The sequence below is a fragment of the Hyla sarda genome, chromosome 5 (assembly GCF_029499605.1).
Source record: "Hyla sarda isolate aHylSar1 chromosome 5, aHylSar1.hap1, whole genome shotgun sequence".
Classification (NCBI taxonomy): Eukaryota; Metazoa; Chordata; class Amphibia; order Anura; family Hylidae; genus Hyla; species Hyla sarda.
Window position 1 is genome coordinate 320,009,559 of NC_079193.1, and position 24,934 is coordinate 320,034,492.

General features: G+C 44.4%; 2 protein-coding genes across 3 annotated transcripts in view; both read left to right on the forward strand.

The window, feature by feature from the left end:
• Nucleotides 1–7,468, forward strand: part of LOC130274207 (carbonic anhydrase 13-like) — a 47,982-nt gene extending 40,514 nt beyond the window's left edge. For both annotated transcript variants that reach the window (XM_056522259.1, XM_056522258.1), the window contains exons 5-7: nucleotides 3,119–3,181; nucleotides 4,694–4,849; nucleotides 5,511–7,468. In XM_056522259.1, the coding sequence (XP_056378234.1) occupies nucleotides 3,119–3,181; nucleotides 4,694–4,849; nucleotides 5,511–5,648 (357 nt within the window). In that variant the 3' untranslated portion in view covers nucleotides 5,649–7,468. The remainder of the gene's footprint in view (nucleotides 1–3,118; nucleotides 3,182–4,693; nucleotides 4,850–5,510) is intronic.
• Nucleotides 7,469–14,001: 6,533 nt separating this feature from the next.
• The window catches only part of CA13 (carbonic anhydrase 13), a 56,179-nt gene continuing 45,246 nt past the window's right edge, over nucleotides 14,002–24,934 (forward strand). Inside the window, exons 1-2 of the mRNA XM_056522257.1 lie at nucleotides 14,002–14,833; nucleotides 15,036–15,334. Of these exons, the coding sequence (XP_056378232.1) occupies nucleotides 15,304–15,334 (31 nt within the window). The 5' untranslated portion in view covers nucleotides 14,002–14,833; nucleotides 15,036–15,303. The remainder of the gene's footprint in view (nucleotides 14,834–15,035; nucleotides 15,335–24,934) is intronic.

Here is a 24,934-nt window from a genome sequence, read left to right on the forward strand (position 1 = left end):
TCAATCTCGAGAAGTCCTGGTCAATACTCAATCAGCCATACTGAGTCTTCCCCCAAGAAATTAAAAATAATTTTGAGTTCAGTACGATCCCTTTTGAACAAACAATAAGTGTCCCTATGAGCCATTGCTCATATTGTAGGATTACTTTCTGCCTCCATTCAAACAATCTTCCCAGCACCTCTTCACTACAGGGCACTTCAAGGCTCAACATTTGAGAATGGCTTGGGTTATTCAGATGAGATAGCCCTTACTTTAGACACTAAAGAAGAACTTCTATGGTGGCTTCATCATATTTAGGCTTGGAACGGCAAAGCCAAATTCAGTTCAGTTCGGGATCTGATCATAGAATCGAATGCCAGTTGTCCGGGTTGGGGTGCTCGCTGCAGTTCCCTTTCCACAGGAGGAAAATGATCTGGAGAAGAATCCCTTCTTTATATCAACTGTTTAGAACTTTTGGAGGGTTCTTTTTCCCTCAAGAATTTCGCCAAAGACAAGTCACATTGTTATATTCTACTTCGGATGGACAACATTCCTGTGGTACAATACATCAATCGACTGGGAGGACCCAAATCAAAAATATCAAAACATTATTTTGAAAGCAGAATACCTCACAGGTTTGTCAAACTTCATAGTGGACTGGAACTCTTGTTTCCTAATTGACAACAGCGATTGGAGACTAGATCCTCTTGTTTGCAATCAACTCAATTCTTTCTGGGGTCCCCTTCATCTAGACTTTATGCATTTCCACCATTTGCATTAATTCCGAGAATTCTCCTATTATCAAATTACAGAAATCGACGATTGTCCTGATAACCCCTCTTTGGCCCACTCAATCTTGGTTCCTTCAGATTCTGGGAATGTCTATAGATTTTCCTCGTTTCATACCAATTCATCAATCCATCCTATTAGATCTGTCAGGGAATCCACATCCTCTGATTTTATCAGACCAATTGTATCTAGTAGCCTGGTTCATCTCAGGTCATCAGAACCTGATTTCGATCTTTCACAATCAGCTAGAGAGATCCTCTCAGACATGTGGGCACCAGGTACCAGATCAGCTTACGGATAAGCCTGGAAAATTTGGATCCCATACATGCATCTATAACTCAAGTCATCAATTTCCTTTCGGATTCTTTTGATGTGGGTAAAGCTATCGTACTATTAATGTATATCATTCAGCCATCTTTCTTTACCATGCACCAGTGCACGCTTTACCATTAGGAAAACACCCTTTAATGTGCAAGTTATTGAAAGGTATTAAATACAGAAGATCCCCTCCTCCTAGATATCAATCTACTTGGGATATCACGGTACTCGGTAATGATTCCATACAATTAAAATTATTATCTTATAAACTCACAATGTTATCATGTCTCATTTATTTTAAGAGTCTCTGATGTTAGAGCTTTAGATATTTCTCACAGACAATTTTCCCTCCAGGAGTAATATTTTTTCCATAATTAAACAAACTAAGACCAACCTTTTTTTACCCAGTTTTAACTCATCAAGAAAATCTATATGTTGTTCTTTGTTTGAAGTCTTGTGAACTAAAAAAGGTAACTCTTTGGAATCGCTCGACTTCTCAATGACTTATCTCCTTTTGCAGACCTCATTTACCGGTATCTTCTCCAACTTTAGTGAGGTGGATTAGACAAGTCATGTCTTTAGTGAGTATCAATACTTCTATTTTTGGGGCCCATTCAACTAGAAGTGCAAAGTTCCCTAAAGTTAGACAAGCAGGAGGCTCTTTGGCAGATATACTGAAAGCTGCATATTGGTAATCAGAATCCACATTCAAAACTTTTTGTTTTAGACCCATACGTTTCTATGTATTTATTTTAACTTTAGATTTATGATTATATATATTTTCATTAATGTATAAGCTTTAAACAAGCATAATGTGAGTCTCTTGTCTTGTTATAAAATTGGAGATTTTCCTACCCTTGGTGACAGAAAATATAGATTTTATTAAAGACAGGAGACAAGAATTATCCCTCCCATGTTCCTGACCCTATCTATTTACGATTTTTGTTTGTTTTCTTTCTGCCTAAACAAGTTACAACTCTGGGTTTCCAGTTCCTTCTTATATATTGGATCACTCATCCTTAAGTTGACCTGCAATTGGTTCCATTTCTGTTCATTCTTTATTATTCTCATCTACCACTTCATCAAAGAAAGAGGAGGGGCTTCACCTGAGGGGTCCTTATATTCACCTGGACTGTACCATTACTGAGGAAGGATCTGCGCTGGTCTTGGGGCTAAATGGCTATGTTGTGAGATTACCATAATACTGTGGCTAGCTTTTTGTGAACTGGTATTTCCTGTTTGACTTTTCTTTTTGACTACAAATCCCACAATTCCATTTTCCTCCCTCCCACCCATTGAAACATAAATGAGCTGCATCCATTCAAAAGACCTGTGGTTTTCAATCAGGGTGCCTACAGCTGTTGCATTAGTTGCAGATTGATCTCTCTCCCACCAACCAACCCCTTCCGCCCATTGAAGCAGACAGGCTCCCTGTCATCAGCTGACTAGTGACGTCAGGTCTCGGTTGCATTGCAACCTGGGAAAAATCTGAGACAACAGTCATTTTGTATGCCATTAAAAATAAATATTGGAGTGAAAATCACACAGGTACAGACACTATATTATGAACTACACTAACTTTACAGCCCCTAAAAAAAAAAATTCCTGGAATACCCCTTTAATGTTCTGCTTTTTTTTTTCTTGGTAACAGTTTATTAACTCTTTGATTGCTGCTATCAATTAAGTAAAGAAATAATTTAGCATAATGCTCGGCTCCTGTCTTTAATAAAATCTATGTTCTCCATCACCCAGGGTAGGAAAATTTCCAATTATAACTCAGAATTCTTATGATGTGCCATATAACCATGGCTGGGGACCACAGGTTTGGATCAAGTAGCCTGCATGACATGCTGTACATTTCCCTATTTATGTTAGTGTTACAGATAGTGTAGAAGCTGCTATCTAATGTCCTCAGGTTTACTTAAGCAGTATAATTCATAATCTTCTTTATATAGATCATAGGTAAGGTTGTCTTATCTGTCACATTTTTCTGAAGCATAATAAATGCATTACATTCTTTGTGTTATTACAGATTGGAGAGACAAATCCAGTGATTCAAAATATAATAGATAATCTGGACCATGTTAAAACAAAGGTATGTGCCAATAATATCCAATTAATTCCGAATGGTACAAAAATCATCACCAGAGTCCGATCTAGAATAGTTTTATTGTTTTCAATACCTCATATTTGGCTCTGAAAAAAAATCTATGGGGAGGAAACAAATATGGGGTTGTCTCATCTCAAGCAGATTTGTCAGGTGATGCTTTGCAGAAATACATGGATTAAATATGGCTGCACGTCAACCACAGCTATTAAACCTCACAGAATAAATTACTAAAATATTAAAGTTACAGGACCGATGTGACTTTTAATCATAGGGGAAAAATTACACGAACAATAGGAAGAGTGACTTCCCAAGAAAATAGAGGAGTATAAAATACGAAGGAGATTAGATTATAACATATTTGTGCAACACGATACTCTTAGGCTTCACAAGTCACTAGCTAAATGCTCCAGTTGCAGAGCAACATATCAATTCACATAGTCGTATATAGATCCCTTACAGCAAACACAACTTAAAAAATTAAGTGTATCCCTCTCCCAACGAGTTTCTGTCCACTCATCAAGCAAACATGTGACGTGGGGACATTCTCAGGGGATTAAGATAACCTTTGGAGAGCACTGTACCACAGTTTACTCAATAATGATAGAACAGAAATAGGTTCACTATTAAATATTAGTTTATGGGATAATACACATGTATGACATGCTACTGCAAATCCACAATCCTGGGGTATGACATGTAATAGCAGGGCCAATGCATAAATAAAATGCTTATTGTCAGAGAACAGTTAGTCACAAAATCATTGCTGTGAGACACATAATGAAAGGACATTAGATTTAGCAGTGGCTAAAGTGATATACATCAAGCAAGCACATCTTCCTAATTGATGAAACAACAAAGGATATCTCCCTACGAGCGAATGCCTCCTGTGATATCATGACAGACATCCCACGGCATGCCCAGGGAAAGTTACACCAATGCTTTAGAGGAGAAGATGAAAGTAGATTTGAGCAAAAACCCTGTAGTGACATGGTGCACCGGCAGTTCCTGGTGGCAGCCAGCTTTGGGGGGGAGGGGGGCCGAACGCTGTGGGCCCCCATGATTTCCTGCACGGGGCCACGTCTCTGCCGTGGCTCTCCCATGCAGGAGACATGCAGGCTGCAGCATGACGCAACGGCGGACATGTCTCCTCCATGTAGTTCTATGGGAGAGGCGGGGAGGCAGGTGCATCCCTGCCTCCCCCATAGTGCTGTATGGGGAGGGGGCATACCGTCAACCTCACTGAGGTCGATGCTATGCTTATTAGCCGCTCTCACAGTTTGGATGCTACGCGTATTAGCCGCTTCCGTTTGGAAGATTGCGTGGGGTCCCAGCGGTCGGACCCCACGCGATCAAACACTTATCCCCTATCTTGTGGATAGGGGATAAGTTGTTTTGGCTGCAGTTGTCCTTTAAAGTTAAAAGGGTCTGAAGGGGAAAGAATTTCTTCTTTTACAAGTACATAATAATTTTAACAACCTCATGTTATATATTTTCAAGAATAAAGAATGTCCATTCACACAATGCGATCTTTCAAGCCTGCTGCCAAGTGACCGAAACTATTGGACGTATCAAGGGTCCCTAACAACAAGTCCTTATTCAGAATGTGTCACATGGATTATCTTCCAGGAGGCGACACTTATTAGTTCCGACCAGGTGTGTAATACAAATTCATTATTTTTATCAATGTTCTGCACTTAAACCTTTATAACACTCAAACCTTTTGCATGGTACTTCCAAACTGCAAACATTATAGTGACACAATAGCAAGTAGTGACCGGGAAGATTCTGATCAGTGGACTTCTGATGCCTTTATTTGTATTCATAGATGGTGTATGTCATGTATATGTAGAAGAGAGAGTCAGAAGTATAAAAGGTTATTACCACAATCCTATTCATGGCTGATCGCCCTACACTGCTAATTCCTGCAAATATATAGCTGAACAAACACCTTGAACATCATGGCAGTTCATTATTTTCATATGTAAAATAGCAAGATCCCTCATAAGACAATTCTAGATGTTAGAGTCTTTCTCTCTTAATACCTTTTTTTTACTCCAGGGCCTTACACACCAGCCCAGGAGAATAGTAAGGTGGGAGGAGATGTGGCGAGTGTGATTGTACCCACTCTTTATAACTGTAAAATTAGTCGCAGTTGCTGACAGTTAGCTGAAAAGAACGGCATTGGATATGTCAGGTATTGGTCCCAGTGTGTGAGGCCCTGGGGGCCTGACAGGTTCCCTTCCAATGAACCATGGATACCTCTAGGATAAAATTATACCCCTCATGTATAATACATTTTCTTGTTTCTCACCAGCTTAACCATTTTCGTGGTTTACTCCGTACTTCAGACAATGAAGATCCAGCCTTTATATTAGAAAACCACAGACCTCCTCAACCCCTTGAAGCCAGAGTTGTCAGATCTTCATGCAAAAATAAGATGCACAAACCATAAGTCATTTCTCTCCTCATCTATGGACATGGTCAGACAATACCCATTTCACTGGAAGATAATCAGTACAGGCTGTTATGGATCATTCTTTCCAACAGACCTTTCTGCATTGACTATAATAGACATATACTATAATGAAACAAGCAGAAAATTCAATATTCAGGATACTTAAATGTCACCCTGCTATTAAATATACATATATTATATTATGTACTGAGCATGTAGCCCTGAAAGCAATTCCATTAAAATCCAGGTTTATGCCAATTCTGTATACTGTATATAGAGTGTATAGTTTACTGTAAAGACCTATTGATCTGCTGGATAATCCTTACATACATTAGATGTTAGTTATCAATTTGGTGATCATTAAATATTTATTCTCCCAATTCTCTGGAAATTGAACTTTGGCTAAAATGTTTTCTAAATCTTGAGCAGATACATATAGGGGGTATTTATCAATTTTGCCTGTTGACAGTTTCTTTTTACACTTTTTTTTTCACCTCGGTTTTTGCGGACGTGCGCCAAATTTATCATTTGGCGCACGTTGTTAGTAATTATGGTGCAAACACCAAAATCGGCTGTTCGCAGCACCTTTTACACAGATCTTATCACCACAGACAGCGTAGTTTACCCTGTAGAGCGGCCATTTCGGAGTCCCTCCTGCAGTATATCAGCAAGTGACATGAGTTGTTTTCTTTCGTGGGGTTTATAGCCACCATGTGAAATGGATTTTATTTTTAACTTGAGTGTTTTTTTTTTTTTTGTTGCTTACCTTTCCTGAACCTGTGTGGCCATATCCAATGCTGGCTCAACGGAGGTCCCTCCGAGACAACCATGTCACAGGATAGTAATGCGCAGCCCTGAGGCGTCTCTGTTTTCACATAAACATTTTTTTATGTATTTTGACGCCTTTACATTTTTTGACATTGCTATGTGTGTTTTCCGTGTACAACATTTCTTGGCAGCTAATTGCGCCAAATAAAAACCCCTAAAGATGCAAAATTGCACCAAAGTTCAATTAGCGCAAATGGTGAATTACTGACCAAAGCAAAAAATCACACACAGGAACGTTAAAGTTCTAAATTATAGTGGAGAGAATGCATCAAACTTTGGTGCAAAAAGACACTGCGTCAAAGAATTGCACCAAAGTTCTGAAAAAAAAACACATAAATTTGTTGATAAATACCCCCCATAAAGAATAAATTGATGTAAATATGGGGGAAGGGGGGGGGGGCATGCTGAGTGCTTTTATGCAGCCTTTGTTACATAAAGGAGAAGTATCATGCCTAAAAACGTATCCCCTATCCTGCGGACTGCTGAGACCCCCTGCAATCTCTTTTACGGGGCCCCCGGCTCTCTCTGGGAACGGGTAAGACGGGGCCCCGTGCAGGAGATCGCAGGGGGTCCCAGCGGTCAGACCCCTCGCGATTTGAAACTTATGCCCTATGCTGTGGATAGGGGATAAGTTTTTGGGCATGATATATCTCCTTTAATGGTGACTTCTAATAAATGTAGTTTTTACCATTAAATATATGAAATGATTCACTTCATATGCTGGGCTGTATGTGAGAATTACTTCATGCAGATCTGTCTAAATACACAGCAAAAAACGTATTGCATTACATGCAGATTTTGTTGCAGGTTTACTATGGATTTTTATACATAGAATGTAAATAAATCACAAATCCAAAAAATAATGAGTGGCTGCGGCTGCAAATCTGCAGGTAAATGTTACAGCTGTTTTGACCCGTGTGGAATCACTTAAGAATTTTACTGGGAAAATGTTGGATTTTTTTCTGCTGTATTCTACAGACAAAGTTGTATAGTTCTTTCCAGTCTGACCACAGTGCTCTCTGCTGACACCTCTGTCCATGTCAGGAACTGTCCAGAGCAGGAGAGGTTTGCTGTGGGGATTTTCTCCTGCTCTGGACAGTTCCTGACATGGACAGCGGTGTCAGCAGAGAGCACTGTGGTCAGACTGGAAAGAACTACTCAACTTCCTCTGGAGCATACAGCAGCTAATAGGCACTTGAAGGGTTAACATTTTTAAATAGAAGTAATCTGTACAACTTCCTGGCACCAGTTGATTTGAACACGTAGTTTTCCTCCGGAGTACCCCTTTAAAGGGGTATTCCGGGCAAAAAACATTTTATCCCCTATCCAAAGGATCGCGGGGGGCCAGCCGCTGGCCCCTAATTCGTTTCTGAAAGAGAAAAGAATCTCTGACAGCACTGACTGAAGGGTGAGTATAATGATTTCTCCAAACTCTCTGTACTTATATTTAGCTTCTTACTTCTGAGAAAAAACAAATGCCATTCGTTGTAGGTATGTATTCTATTTGAAGTATCCTATTACAAGTACTTATTGAAAATGTTTTGCGAGTCAGCAACACCCTCCATGTACAAGCAAAATATCCAGCTTAATATAAATACTCAGCCAGCAGGGTCTCTATATCTGAATTTCAAGATGAGAAGCAAATGCTTTCATTCTAAACATAAACAAAGCCTCTATGGGACATAATCACACTGTGCTGTAGACGTCAGAGAACAGCATTGCTCGCCAGAAAATCAGACTCTTTAAAATGAAGTTCCACTTTGGGTTAACAATGGGTCTATAGTCTTCAAACACACACACACACACACACACATATATATATATACAGTGCAGGGGCGTAGCGTGGGGGGTGCAGGGGGGGCATCCGCACCGGGCGCAACATCTGGGGGGGCGCGCTCGCACTCGCAGCTCTCTGCCCCTGCCTGGCCCACTCACTCTCTCTGCAGTGCTGGCTGTGCGAATCCGATCCGAGCCGCCGCCCACTGTAGAGGGGGGAGGGTGCCAGGCGTGCGGTGCGGTGGGTGCAAAGAGAGAGCGAGGGACTATCTGGGGGAGGGACAGTGCAGCGGCCGCCCAGCGCAGCGCTGAGCGCGGGAGAGAAGCACACCAGACCAGCCCAGGCAGCAGCAAGAAGAAGCTGGCAGCGGCGGCAGGCAGGTGACACAGGCCAGAGAGGAGACAGGGAGCCAGTGGTGACAGACGCTGCAGGAGGAAAACCTAGGAGGACCTGGAGGAGAAAACCTAGCCTGCTGACTGCTGTGATCGGGTCCGGGATAGCCGGTGAAAAAAAAAGGTAGGAGTCACGAGTGACAGGAGTCAGGACTGACTGGAGTAGTACTGGGCTCAGTGGGCTGGCTGTGTAGTGCTAGCAGAGCATCTCCAAAACTGAAATTTCTTTGGGATGTTCCCGGTCTGCAGGTCAAGACTGGTATGTTGAGCTGACCAGATGGATTGAAGTTTGGTTGGTTCAACAGTGACGAGACAGATTTCCATCCATATGTAGCTGCTCCAGCTCAACATAAGTTGATGTAAGCCAGTGGGTCTAGCAACCTTTCATTTATTTATCAGTATTTTCATAACAAACAATACATGTGCGTAGGGGGTAAGGGTTTCTTTAACTAATCTAGTGGAAGAGACTCGAGTGCTAAAATCCACGGGTTAGGGGGCGCAAATTACTTGCCTTGCCCTGGGTGCTGACAACCCACGCTACGCCGCTGATACAGTGGTCCCTCAACATATGATGGTAATCCGTTCCAAATGGACCATCATTTGTTGAAACCATCGTATGTTGAGGGATCCGTGCAATGTAAAGTATAGCCAACGGCTGTCCGGGCATGCTGGGAGTTGTAGTTTTGCAACATCTGGAGGTCCACAGGTTGAAGACCACTGGTATTGGAGGTTATACTCATGTGTCCCCGCCGTTCCGTACCGTCACCGCTCGTCACCGCTGCCCTGGATGTCGCCTTCCATCGCTGTTGCCGCATCCCCAGGGTGTCCCCGACGCTCTGGTAAGGCCTCTTCTTTCCCGACATCCACGCTCTCCGTTGCCGCCATCAAGTCGTTATGTACGCCGCTCCTATTGGATGACGGGACGACAGTCTGCGCTGCCAGATAGCCGTTTCTGCAATTGCCCCAACATACGAAAGCATTGTATGTTGATGCTGCCTTCAACATGCGATGGCCTCTGAGAGGCCATTGTATGTTGAAATGATCGTATGTCGGGGCCATCGTAGGTCGGGGGGTCACTGTATATATATATAGTATTAATGTACCTTTGAAATCTTTATTGTTGTTTTTACTTATTTGTTGCTTAGGTTTAAAGGGAAACTGACAGCAGCAGCATCCACACTAACCTGAATACACATCTTAATAATGCGGTGATGCTGTTTAAAATGCAGTTTGCCTGGTAATAATCAATTTAGCTGTTCCTGAGCTATTTGTACTTTTTTCCTTATATGCAAAGGAAAAAATGCTTGAAGTGCAACAGTCACCACTGTACAAGGTACAAAGCTGTACATACACCTCAACAGTTAAAGGGGTACTCCGGTGTAAAACAATGTTTTTAAAATCAACTTGTGCCAGAAAGTAAAACAGATTTGTAATTACTTCTATTTAAAAATCTTAACCCTTTCAGTACTTATCAGCTGTTGAAGTTGAGTAGTTATTTTCAGTCTGACCACAGTGCTCTCTGCTGACACCTCTGTCCATGCTAGGAACTGTCTAGAGCAGGAGAGGTTTGCTATGGGGATTTGCTCCTGCTCTGGACAGTTCCTGACATGGACAGAGGTGTCAGCAGAGAGCACTGTGGTCAGACCGAAAATAACTACTCAACTTCCTCTGTAGTATTCAGCAGCTAATAAGTACTAGAAGGGTTAAGCTTGTTTAACAATTTTTTTTTTTACAAATCCTTTAATATTACCCCTTTTATCAGAGGTTGTCAGAATTGCCATTCCCTTCAGTAGACAGTTATTCTATGTAGTAGATAGGGTTACCTTTATTCTGAGAACAAGGGGGGAGATTTATCAAAACCTGTCCAGAGGAAAAGTTGCCCATAGCAACCAATCACTTAGCTTTTTTCATTTTAACAAGGCCTCTGCAAAATTAAAGAAGTGATCTGATTGGTTGCTATGGGCAACTGGGCAACTTTTCCTTTGCACAGGTTTTAAAGGGGTACTCCATTACCTTGCTGTCGGAGCTCCGCTTTCCAGCATCCGGAAGTCCTTGTTCCGAACGATGTGTGTGCGGGCTTCCGTGTTCAGGGCCGCACCTCGTGACATCACGCCCGCCCCCTCAACGAAAGTCTATGGGAAGGGGGCACGACTGCTGTCACGAGGGGGCGGGCGTGACGTCACGAGGGGCGGCTCTGAACACGGAAGCCCGCACACACATTGTTCGGAACAATAACTTCAGGACGCTGGAAAGTGGAGCTCCGACAGCAAGGTAACGGAGTACCCCTTTAATAAATCTCCTCCAGGTCACTGGATCCTTTTGTTCTATGGGAGTAGCAGACCTCACCAACCACATTTTACTTACATGTGTGATTTATTTGTAATAATAGACTATTGCTGGAAAACTCCTTCAAATAAAAGAGAATAGGTCAGAATAGTAGAATAGCAATTCCTTCAGTTAGGCCTATAGTAATCCGCCGGCATTTATAAAAATATTTTCAGAAGCAAAGGCAGTAAACCTAATGAATGTGCTTAATGTGAACTACTCATTCGTACACGAGAAGTCACATGGTAGTATCTGAAAGCTCTCGTTGTATGACTTATTTTAGTTTAATCCATCACCCCTCCATAGTTTCAGGATTTTCAACCATCCTGCATTCACATGACTCTAGAAGGTATAAGGAGGGGAAAAAATTCTACTGTGTATGAAATTGGTGATGGTTCAGAGGGGGGTTATGTATTCACTCAGACTAGGGGAATTAATAAATATACTTTCACTGAAAAATGCAGATAAACCAGTTTTGTGGAGTAAGTTTATTTATGGTACAAACTATATTCTCCGACAATGGATATGGTGGCACACAAATTCTGACAGCTGAAATTCACCTGCTGTAATAAATCTCCCTGGAGAACATAGAGGAGATTCGATGGAGGAGAACGAGGGCCTACTGGCATAATAGACCCTGTAACTCAGAGAGAACGAAACATGGAAACAGTCTCTTAAACAAATCGAGGCTTTGTATTGGTTCTTGGTATAACCTTTACAGTATCTGCCAAAAGTAAGTCCACTCCTCACACTTTTGTAAATATTTTCATTTTATAGATTAAAGAAATTACACTCTGCTCAGGGCCGGACTGGGTAAAAAATAGGCCCGGGCATTTTAGATTAAGCAGCCTACTTTGGCCATGGGTGAAGGCCATGACAGGGAAGGAGCCAAATGTTAGTCATAGTTGGGTATAATTGGGTATATAATGAAATTATATATATATGTGTGTGTGTGCGTGTGTGTGTGTGCATCATAAAGCAAGTCCAAGTCACAGCATCAATTGGAAGATACCAGTTCAAAATGCCAAAAGCTGTTAAATGTATTGGTTCCCCAATCTGCTATGTCCTAGTAGAAGCCTAATGGGGGAGATGGCCCGGCCCACTGGACAGCGCGGCCTACTGGGCCAGTCTGGCCATGACTTTGCTACAAAGTAGCCTGTAAAACAGTGTTTAATGTAACTGTCCCCTCAAAATAACCTTGTGAGTACAACTGTAAATGGAAATGTCCAAATTGGGCCTAAAGTGTCAATATTTTGTGTGTCCACCATTATATTCCAGCAGTGCCTTAAGCCTCTTGGGCATAGAGTTCAGCAGAGATTCACAGGTCGCCACTGGAGTCTTCTTCTACTCCTCCATGATGACATCATGGAGCTGGTGGATGTTAGAGATCTTGCACTTTTTCCAACTTCCATTTGAGGATGTCCCACAGATACTCAATAAGGTTTAGGTCTGGAGACATGCTTGGCCAGTCCATCACCTTTACCCTCAGCTTCTTATGCAAGGCAGTGATAGTCTTGTAGGTGTGTTTGTGGTTGCCCTGTGGCCCAGTCTCCGAAGGGAGGGGATCATGCTCTACTTCAGTATGTGATAGTACATGTTGGCATGTATGGTTCCCTCAATGAACTGTATCTCCCCTTTGCCCACTCATTAGTCTGTAGCATAACACCTGTAGCGGCAGCTTCTGCACATGCAAAGAAGAGGAGTTATGCTGAAGGCAGGAGCTCCATACTGCAGCAGAGGCAAGGAGGTGTTACGTCACTGTCACTGTGCACCAAACAGGGTCATTAATACATCCAGAAGAGAGGGGGTTACCCAAGAAAGACGGCACAGAGCAAATATTGATATCTTTTTTATCAGAGTCACCCACACTACAAGCCTCTACCAACAGGTTAGTGGGGGTGTTACTGATGACAGAATCCCTTTAAAGGGACTGTAGTCACATAAGATAATAAGTATGTAATCACTTCATTACGCATAGAGGCTGGCATACAATACAACCGCAAGCAACTTTTGCTTAGACTCTCCCAGGTAAAATTCTTGCATAAGCCTCACAACCCTCACTCTGACCGTAGGTCACAGCAGAGTTTAGTGTATGCAGGGGGACCCTTGTTCAGCGTTCTTCTCTGACTAAGAAAATACTCCTACTTGGAGCTGAAGAATTTGCCTTCATAGTGTAGACTGAAGACAAGCTTTTTGGGCAAACCCCCGTACATGCAGCCCAGTACTGTCACAGATGAGTGAATTGGCAACTGAAACAGAACAGTGACTTGTAGCAGGCTTTATCCTGAACAGGTTAAAGGACAGGATTAAACCTAGGAGTAACATTTTGGCCTAGGTGTATGTATCCCTATCAGGAAAAGAGCTAGAAGATGCAAAAGCCAGACCTAGACTAGTTTGGATTGAGCTACCAAGCAGGAGCAGAGCTGGAGATGCACACACTTTGCTGGTCCAAGCCAGACTATACTAACTGGTTTGGATCCACGCCTCAAGGGATAGAAGGTTGGACTAGGGACTCTTCCTACAGCCTTCCAGAAGTTTCTGTATGGAAACTGGATAAGAATCATGTGACCAATGCATGATTTATGTGATACAAGGCATATGCAAATCTTTAACCCTAACACTATGAAATACCTCAGTGTCTGCTATTAATGCAATGCTATGTACAAGACAGTTTTGTAGCTTAGCTTACAGTACATCTACATACAGATTTATGCAGGTGGAGAGGCTATCTTTCAGCCACATAACAACCCCTGATAAATTGCAACTGAAACACAGGTACCTAAAGACATGTCAAAAGTTTTGGTCGGCGGGGTCTGAGCGTTCTCCTGATCAGCAAAGGACTGAACACTCAGACCCCTGTATCAAAACTTAGGACATATCAAACTAGGACATATTACTAGGACATATGAAAAGATTTACATAATGACAGGTACTCTTTAAGGTTTATAAGCAATTCTGATATATTGAATAAGATTACATTTGTGATGTCACAGTACGGGATATGCTCCTACAGTCCTGTCTGGTTGAGTCCCTGTACGTCCTCAGGGCTCACCTGCAGTGTTCCTCCATAATGTGCATAGGTTGTATATTAAGTGCAAAGGACCTTTGAAGTGGGTCACGTGATTGTTAGTCACATGATAATGTTATCACATGTTTAAGTCATGTGTTTGTTACCCAGAGAGCACCAGGTGACCGGCAGTTGGTCTATGGGCTCCTTGCTCAGCCCCCCTTGTTTTTCACTTTCTGCTGAAGTCAAGTCCAGTCCAGATGTCTCAGAGCCAGTGTCCAGCAAATCTGGAGGCCTCAAGCCTAAATTACAGCCACAAGTCCGTAAATTAAGTCATATTTATCTGCTGTCATCATCTTCAGTCAAGTCAAGTCAATCGTGGTCAGCGTGGCCTGCACCTATAGTCTCTCCAGTCACTGCAAATCCCAGCAAGCTGCAAGGTCCCCTGTGTTACTGGTCACCTCTCTGGGATCCTGGCTGAACCGTATAGACTGTAACACCTGTCTAACCTCAGTAAAAGTTACCGTTAACCTTAATCTGGCCTTGGACTATTAATTGCCTCTGGCTAACCTAGGACTAGCGGTTCTACCTTCGGGTGGTTACATAGGCAAACCATGCCCTGGCAGCACTAACATGAAGGGGTTAATACAAACTACCCCTGAGCAACACCATCTGCCCCTTACACTCACACCCCGTGGCTCACCATACATTTATGATTCCAAACCCACTAAAGCCTCAGTGATTGTCTGCAGTGTGTTCAGAACATCATCAGCAGAGCTGGGAGAGCACATCAACAGGGGAAGTAGATAGAGAGCACGGGGTGAGCTGGAGTGCCAGTGCTGGACATGACAAGGTGAGTATAGGTTTTATTATTTTACACCCCACCAGGCCATAACCCCTTTAATGTACTATAAGAATCATGTGGATCCTTTTGAAAAATCTCTCTTTCTCTCTGGAAATTAAGGTGTGCAGGGTTATAAAAGCCAAGTTCTAGTATTGAACTGTAATGACTTCATTCTTCTACTGAAACCACTTCCCGGTCCTTATCTTTGTAGACTCACTGGATTGACATACACTAAAAGCAGTGGGCTGGATCCAGCACACTGACATGTATAAGACATTGCTGTGAGTTACTAAAGTCACTTCTAACCAGCCTGCTGAGAAGAGGTCCTGCCTGCAAGAGGAGCAAGTGTTACTTGCAGACATCTCTGATCTCTCCAGTGAGGAATTCAGCTAAGCAAATAGGATCAAGTGATTGAAGTGCACTGCTAGACTTTATCCCGCTCCAACGAAACTTTGTGCAGTTACCCAAGAAGAAGAAGAATGAACAACTGGGGGTATGCCGACCACAATGGTAAGCTTTAAATAATGCATAGCTAAAAATATTCAATTGGTTATAGTCAACCATTGTTGTTTGTTTATGATGAGATACTTGTGAGCGGTCCTAATGGGAATACCTGCTAAATTGTGCTGGGACCCCCTAATAGCACCATATGCAATAAAAGTAAACAACCCTTTTAACTACACCACCTATGCACCAAAATAGACTTAAAATTTCAAAGCACTGTTTCTACAAAAACTACACTCAGAATGTGCACATTCTTAATAGTGTATGCATTCCTTAACCGTCTTAACGGTGCATATGTAGGACTCTGTATCCGCAGTCCTGTACCAAATTTCAATATATCCAAGAAGAAGAGAATATTAAGGGCATTCACCAGGCTTCACGTGCTTCAGTTCAGCATTCTTTATTCATGGAAAACAGCAACAAATAGTGTAAAGTGCATTAAATGGACGGGACAGACATACAAACAGCGGGGATAATTCCTTAGGCAATGGTGTCGTTTTGCACCGCAGCGCTTCAACTGGCCTGCAGGCCAGTTTAAGCCTGGTGAGTGCCCTTAATATTCTCTTCTTCTTAGATATTGTCACGATGCCGGCTGGCAGGTAGTGGATCCTCTGTGCCAGAGAGGGATTGGCGTGGACCGTGCTAGAGGATCGGTTCTAAGTCACTACTGGTTTTCACCAGAGCCCGCCGCAAAGCGGGATGGTCTTGCTGCGGCGGTAGTGACCAGGTCGTATCCCCTAGCAACGGCTCAACCTCTCTGGCTGCTGAAGATAGGCGCGGTACAAGGGAGTAGACAGAAGCAAGGTCGGACGTAGCAGAAGGTCGGGGCAGGCAGCAAGGATCGTAGTCAGGGGCAACGGCAGGAGGTCTGGAACACAGGCTAGGAACACACAAGGAAACGCTTTCACTGGCACTAAGGCAACAAGATCCGGCGAGGGAGTGAAGGGGAAGTGAGGTGATATAGGGAAGTGCACAGGTGTAAACACTAATTGGAACCACTGCGCCAATCAGCGGCGCAGTGGCCCTTTAAATCGCAAAGACCCGGCGCGCGCGCGCCCTAGGGAGCGGGGCCGCGCGCGCCGGGACAGAACTGACGGAGAGCGAGTCAGGTACGGGAGCCGGGGTGCGCATCGCGAGCGGGCGCTACCCGCATCGCGAATCGCATCCCGGCCAGAGGCGGTATCGCAGCGCCCCGGGTCCGTGGAACCGACCGGAGCGCTGCAGTGAGAGGAGTGTAGCGAGCGCTCCGGGGAGGAGCGGGGACCCGGAGCGCTCGGCGTAACAGTACCCCCCCCCTTGGGTCTCCCCCTCTTCTTGGAGCCTGAGAACCTGAGGACCAGACTTTTGTCCAGGATATTGTCCTCAGGTTCCCAGGACCTCTCCTCTGGACCACAACCCTCCCAATCCACTAAAAAGAAGGTTTTCCCTCTGACCTTTTTAGATGCTAAAATTTCTCTGACGGAGAAGATGTCCGAGGAGCCGGAGACAGGAGTGGGGGGAACAGATTTGGGAGAGAAACGGTTAATGATAAGTGGTTTAAGAAGAGAAACATGAAAGGCATTAGGAATACGAAGAGAAGGAGGAAGAAGAAGTTTGTAAGAGACAGGATTAATCTGGCGCAAAATCTTGAAAGGACCAAGATAGCGTGGTCCCAACTTATAGCTAGGGACACGGAAGCGGACATATTTGGCGGAGAGCCATACCTTGTCTCCAGGGGAAAAAATGGGAGGAGCTCTTCTTTTCTTATCCGCGAATCTCTTCATGCGTGAAGAAGCCTGTAAGAGGGAATTTTGGGTCTCTCTCCATATGATGGAAAGATCACGAGAAATTTCATCCACAGCGGGCAGACCAGAGGGCAAGGGGGTAGGGAGGGGGGGAAGAGGGTGACGGCCGTACACCACGAAAAACGGGGATTTGGAGGAAGATTCAGAGATTCTGAAATTATACGAGAATTCGGCCCAAGGTAGAAGATCTGCCCAGTCATCCTGGCGGGAGGAAACAAAATGTCGTAAATAGTCACCCAAGATCTGGTTAATTCTTTCTACTTGTCCATTGGATTGAGGATGGTATGCAGAAGAAAAATTTAATTTAATCTTGAGTTGTTTACAGAGAGCCCTCCAGAATTTAGACACAAATTGGACGCCTCTATCCGAGACGATCTGCGTAGGCAACCCGTGAAGACGAAAAATGTGTACAAAAAATTGTTTAGCCAACTGAGGCGCTGAAGGAAGACCAGGAAGAGGGATGAAATGTGCCATTTTGGAGAATCGATCAACGACCACCCAAATAACAGTGTTGCCATGGGATGGGGGTAAGTCAGTAATAAAATCCATACCAATCAGAGACCAAGGTTGTTCGGGAACAGGCAGAGGAAGAAGAAAACCAGCGGGCTTCTGGCGAGGAGTCTTATCCCGGGCACAGATAGTGCAGGCTCGCACAAAGTCCACCACATCAGTCTCTAGAGTCGGCCACCAATAGAAGCGAGAGATGAGTTGCACAGATTTCTTGATGCCCGCATGACCTGCGAGATGGGAGGAGTGACCCCATTTGAGGATTCCGAGGCGTTGGCGTGGAGAAACAAAGGTCCTTCCTGGAGGAGCTTGCCTGATGGAGGCTGGAGAAGTGGAAATCAGGCAGTCAGGAGGAATGATGTGTTGAGGAGAGAGTTCAATTTCAGAAGCATCTGAGGAACGAGAGAGAGCATCGGCCCTAATGTTCTTATCAGCAGGCCGAAAGTGAATTTCAAAATTAAATCGGGCAAAGAACAGAGACCACCTGGCCTGACGAGGATTCAGCCGTTGGGCAGACTCGAGGTATGAGAGGTTCTTGTGATCGGTGTAAATAATAACTGGAAATCTTGATCCCTCCAGCAGATGCCTCCACTCCTCAAGTGCTAATTTAATGGCTAGAAGCTCTCGATCCCCGATGGAGTAGTTCCTCTCCGCCGGAGAGAAGGTCCTAGAAAAAAACCCACAAGTAACAGCATGCCCGGAAGAGTTTTTTGTAGAAGGACAGCTCCAGCTCCCACTGAGGAGGCATCAACCTCCAATAGGAAGGGTTTAGATGGGTCAGGTCTGGAGAGCACGGGAGCCGAAGAGAAGGCAGACTTGAGTCGTTTAAAGGCGTCTTCCGCTTGAGGAGGCCAAGACTTGGGATCGGCATTTTTTTTGGTTAAAGCCACAATAGGAGCCACAATGGTAGAAAAATGTGGAATAAATTGCCTGTAATAATTGGCGAACCCCAAAAAACGTTGGATGGCACGGAGTCCGGAGGGGCGTGGCCAATCTAAGACGGCAGAGAGTTTATCTGGATCCATTTGTAGTCCCTGGCCAGAGACCAAGTATCCTAGAAAAGGAAGAGATTGGCGTTCAAACAGACATTTCTCAATTTTAGCATAGAGTTGATTGTCACGAAGTCTCTGAAGAACCATACGGACATGCTGGCGGTGTTCTTCTAGATTGGCCGAAAAAATTAGGATATCATCAAGATATACAACAACACAGGAGTATAACAGATCACGAAAAATTTCATTAACAAAGTCCTGGAAGACAGCAGGGGCGTTGCACAGGCCAAAGGGCATGACCAGATACTCAAAGTGTCCATCTCTGGTGTTAAATGCTGTTTTCCACTCATCCCCCTCTCTGATGCGGATGAGGTTATAGGCGCCTCTTAAGTCCAATTTAGTAAAGATGTGGGCACCTTGGAGGCGATCAAAGAGTTCAGAGATGAGGGGTAAGGGGTAGCGGTTCTTAACCGTGATTTTATTAAGTCCGCGGTAGTCAATGCAAGGACGTAGAGAGCCATCTTTTTTGGACACAAAGAAAAATCCGGCTCCGGCAGGAGAGGAGGATTTACGGATAAAGCCCTTTTTTAGATTCTCCTGGACGTATTCAGACATGGCAAGAGTCTCTGGGGCAGAGAGAGGATAAATTCTGCCCCGGGGTGGAGTAGTGCCCGGGAGGAGGTCGATAGGACAATCATAAGGCCTGTGAGGAGGAAGAGTCTCCGCTTGTTTTTTGCAGAAAACATCCGCGAAGTCCATATAGGCCTTAGGGAGACCGGTTACTGGAGGAAGCACAGAGTTACGGCAAGGGTTACTGGGAACCGGTTTTAGACAGTCCTTGGAACAAGAGGGCCCCCAACTCTTGATCTCCCCAGTGGACCAATCCAGGGTTGGGGAATGAAGTTGAAGCCAGGGAAGTCCAAGGAGAATTTCCGAGGTGCAATTGGGGAGGACCAAAAGTTCAATCCTCTCGTGATGAGATCCGATGCTCATTAGAAGGGGCTCCGTGCGGAAACGTATGGAACAGTCCAATCTTTCATTGTTTATACAATTGATGTAAAGGGGTCTGGTGAGACTGGTCACTGGGATGTTGAACCTGTTGACGAGAGAGGCCAAAATAAAATTTCCTGCAGATCCAGAGTCCAAGAAGGCCACAGAAGAGAAGGAGAAGGCAGAGGCAGACATCCGCACAGGCACAGTAAGACGTGGAGAAGCAGAGTGGACATCAAGGATTGTCTCACCTTTGTGCGGAGTCAGGGTACGTCTTTCCAGGCGGGGAGGGCGGATAGGACAATCCCTCAGGAAGTGTTCGGTACTAGCACAGTACAGGCAGAGGTTCTCCATGCGGCGTCGTGTCCTCTCTTGAGATGTCAGGTGAGACCGGTCGACCTGCATAGCCTCCACGGCGGGAGGCACAGGAACAGATTGCAGGGAACCAGAGGAGAGAGGAGCCGAGGAGAAGAAACGCCTCGTGCGAACAGAGTCCATATCTTGGCGGAGCTCCTGACGCCTTTCGGAAAAACGCATGTCAATGCGAGTGGCTAGGTGAATAAGTTCATGAAGATTAGCAGGCATTTCTCGTGCGGCCAGAACATCTTTAATGTTGCTGGATAGGCCTTTTTTAAAGGTCGCGCAGAGGGCCTCATTGTTCCAGGATAACTCAGAAGCAAGAGTACGGAATTGTACGGCATACTCGCCAACGGAAGAATTACCCTGGACCAGGTTCAACAGGGCAGTCTCAGCAGAAGAGGCTCGGGCAGGTTCCTCAAAGACACTTCGAATCTCCGAGAAGAAGGAGTGTACAGAGGCAGTGACGGGGTCATTGCGGTCCCAGAGCGGTGTGGCCCAAGCCAGGGCTTTTCCAGACAGCAGGCTGACTACGAAAGCCACCTTAGACCTTTCAGTGGGGAACTGGTCCGACATCATCTCCAAGTGTAATAAACATTGGGACAGGAAGCCACGGCAAAGCTTAGAGTCCCCATCAAATTTATCCGGCAAGGATAGTCGTAGTCCAGAAGCGGCCACTCGCTGCGGAGGAGGTACAGGAGCTGGCGGAGGAGATGGTTGCTGGAGCTGTGGTAGTAACTGTTGTAGCATAACAGTCAGTTGAGACAGCTGTTGGCCTTGTTGCGCAATCTGTTGTGACTGCTGGGCGACCACCGTGGTGAGGTCAGCGACAACTGGCAGAGGGACTTCAGCGGGATCCATGGCCGGATCTACTGTCACGATGCCGGCTGGCAGGTAGTGGATCCTCTGTGCCAGAGAGGGATTGGCGTGGACCGTGCTAGAGGATCGGTTCTAAGTCACTACTGGTTTTCACCAGAGCCCGCCGCAAAGCGGGATGGTCTTGCTGCGGCGGTAGTGACCAGGTCGTATCCCCTAGCAACGGCTCAACCTCTCTGGCTGCTGAAGATAGGCGCGGTACAAGGGAGTAGACAGAAGCAAGGTCGGACGTAGCAGAAGGTCGGGGCAGGCAGCAAGGATCGTAGTCAGGGGCAACGGCAGGAGGTCTGGAACACAGGCTAGGAACACACAAGGAAACGCTTTCACTGGCACTAAGGCAACAAGATCCGGCGAGGGAGTGAAGGGGAAGTGAGGTGATATAGGGAAGTGCACAGGTGTAAACACTAATTGGAACCACTGCGCCAATCAGCGGCGCAGTGGCCCTTTAAATCGCAAAGACCCGGCGCGCGCGCGCCCTAGGGAGCGGGGCCGCGCGCGCCGGGACAGAACTGACGGAGAGCGAGTCAGGTACGGGAGCCGGGGTGCGCATCGCGAGCGGGCGCTACCCGCATCGCGAATCGCATCCCGGCCAGAGGCGGTATCGCAGCGCCCCGGGTCCGTGGAACCGACCGGAGCGCTGCAGTGAGAGGAGTGTAGCGAGCGCTCCGGGGAGGAGCGGGGACCCGGAGCGCTCGGCGTAACAGATATATTGTGATTGGACTGTAAGCCCTTTTGTAAGTGAGCATCACCATTGCAGATGAGACTTTATCAGAAAGGGAAGCGCTTTTCTGAACTGTGGACTGTTTTCTATGTACCTGCACCAGTGCCCAGGTATCTCTCCTTAGAAGCTGTCCTGTACCAAATCTAGAAAGGCATTTTATGCGTTCCAGTTTACATGTGTGTTAGTTACAGATATCATCGGTTCCAATGTATCCAGGTCTGATGTTTCACGCTGTCTGTGCTACTTGTAAACTAAAGGGACCATGAGATACCCAATTGAGGGAGTTCTCCTTATGTTATGAGATGAAATATGTTTATGGGGGTAAAACTAACCTATTAATGGTCATTACCAGGTCATTACTGCATCTTCTAACCACTAAAGGTTCTTGGTCACAGAACAATACAACATACAATAATGCAAAAAAAATATAAAAAGTGTTCACATCTATGGCCAGAGGACAATTGGGCAAGTCTGGTGCTTGCTGAACTTAGGACAAACACAAAAGCTGAAAAAAGAATGTGTCTTTGCTGACCACAATTCCCTCAAGCATTAGTTTGAGTGGTGTGGTGGGTGGAAGCCCATAGACTTCAATGGCATGTATGTATACATATATATGTATCTCTGTGTCTTTGCTGTGTTGCAGGGGCACATATATAATGTGTGACTTATTCCTCAGGTCAGTGAACTATACACATGTCACTATCATGAGATACGGTGCTGTTCTGCTGCGAGGAGATTAGGATATCTGACCTTCTGTGTAACATGTTCACTGTACAGAGCTGACAGATAGCAGAGCCCTAGACCCATCCTATTGCCTTTAACAACACGACTAATAAGTTAAGAAATAAAAACACTTTTTTGTTATTTATTTAAAGCAAGTGTATGAAGGAATTTTAACTTGTGTGGTTCCGTAGTGTCAATATAAACCGAATGAATGGCTACATGAAGGATTGAACATTATGTCCTGGACACAGACAGGTTCAAGGTCCTTCTTGAACAATGTGGGCTCTACTGTAATTTGGGATTTTCCTTGTCTTTGGTGCTGGAAAATATAGATTTTATTAAAGACAAGAACTGATTATTATGCTTTAAACTTTCTTTTTACTACTCCAGGAGCAACCAATCATGTAACAGAAAAATAGAAAAAATGTACGGTATGCCAATGAAGGTTAAGAATAGTGTCCAATCAACATGCAGCATAGTCTATATAACACAAGTGTGAGAATGAACGTCTGCGGCACACGTCATGGATCCAACACAGCTTTATTGTCAGCTTATGCAGAGCTGCCTGTGCTCTGCATAAGCTGACAATAAAGTTGTGTTGGATCCATGACGTGTGCCGCAGACGTTCATTCTCACACCTGTGTGATTACCTCTGCTGCTGCTAGTCTGCTTTGAGCACCGCCCGGACCTTCGGAGCAATCACCCGTGGACTTGCTGATTCCAGACAAGACGGGGACCAGACGGTAGTGCCAGCAACATCCTTTCTAGATACATTATAGCCTATATAACTGTTGCACATCACTATAGCTTCCTCTTTCTTGATGCAAACTGTAAAACTCGATAAATCTGCAACACAAACGTAGCTAATCCAACTGGAACTCTTTAAGGAGCTGAATGGAAGTCAAATTGTCCAAAGATTAAACTGAAATAGATAAGAATAGGCCTGGATTATAAGGGTGGGATAATAATCGCCTCTTGTCTTTAATAAAAATCTATATTTTCCAGCACCAAGGCTAGGAAAATCCCTCATATTATGCATTTTCAAAGCTAAAATTTGAAATGTACGATAATAATAATATAATAAATAATATATTCAAAGAAGGATCATAGATACATGGGATTCTGGTCTAAAGTAAATATAGTGGAAGGTTAATTCCGAAGACCAATTCGCGGCACTGAGGATGTGAGAAAGAGATCCACCTGATTGTAAAACTTTAGTTGACATTGCACCCCTAGTAGAATGTGCACCAAACATGGAGATGTCTATACCTGCTAAGGACATAGCATTTTTTACCCAACTGGCCAAAGTCGGGGAAGATACAGGAAGATATGGTTTGCAATAAGATATGAGAAGTTGAGAAGAAGAAGGGAGACGTAAATGAGGCGTCTTTTGTTTATAAGTTTTTAAACAACGCGCCAAAACACAGAGGTTTACTTGTATTGGTCCTTAAGGTGTTAAATTGTAAAGTAGGGCCAGCCAACAGCCAAACACTGTGCAATTCGGTGGAACAAAAAACTAAAATAATACATTTTCCATGTTTATTTATTTATTTTTTATTAAAAGGGTACTCTGGCAAATATTTTCTTTTAGCAATCTGCGCCAAAATCACACAACTCCAGTTAACCCCTTAAGGACCAAGGACGTACCGGTACGTCCTTGGTCATGATCTCCCGATATAACGCGGGGTTACACATATCACGGCGGGCCCGGCGTCATAGTGACGCCGGGACCCGCCTCTAATAGCGCGCAGCGCCGATCGCGGCACCGCGCGCTATTAACCCTTTAGCCGCGCGCTCAGAGCTGAGCTGCGCGGCTAAAAGCGAAAGTTGCCGGCTAGCTCAGTGGGCTATTCGGGATAGCCGCGGCGAAATCACGGCATCCCGAACAGCTTACAGGACAGCGGGAGGACTGCCTCCTCGCTGTCCGATCGCCGAATGACTGCTCAGTGCCTGAGATCCAGGCATGAGCAGTCATGTGGCAGAATCGTCGATCACTGGTTTCCTATGGGACCTATAACACTGCAAAAAAAAAGTGAAAAAAAAATTCATAAAGATCATTTAACTCCTCCCCTATTAAAAGTTTGAATCACCCCCCTTTCCAATAAAAAAAAAACACAGTGTAAATAAAAATAAAAATAAACATATATGGTATCACCGCATGCGGAAATGTCCGAATTATAAAAATATATCATTAATTAAACAGTCAATGGCGTGCGCGCAAAAAAATTCCAAAGTCCAAAATAGTGCATTTTTGGTCACTTTTTATATCATTTAAAAATGAATAAAAAGCGATCAATAAGTCCTATCAATGCAAAAATGGTACCGTTAAAAACTTCAGATCACGGTGCAAAAAATGAGCTCTCATACCGCCCCATACACAGAAAAATAAAAAAGTTATAGGGGTCAGAAATGACAATTTTAAACGTATTAATTTTCCTGCATGTAGTTATGATTTTTTCCAGAAGTCCGACAAAATCAAACCTATATAAGTAGGGTATCATTTTAATCGTATGGACCTACAGAATAAAGATAAGGTGTCATTTTTACCGAAAAATGTACTACGTAGAAACGGAAGCCCCCAAAAGTTACAAAACGGCGTCTTTTTTTCAATTTTGTCGCACAATTATTTTTTTTCCGTTTCACCGTAGATTTTTGG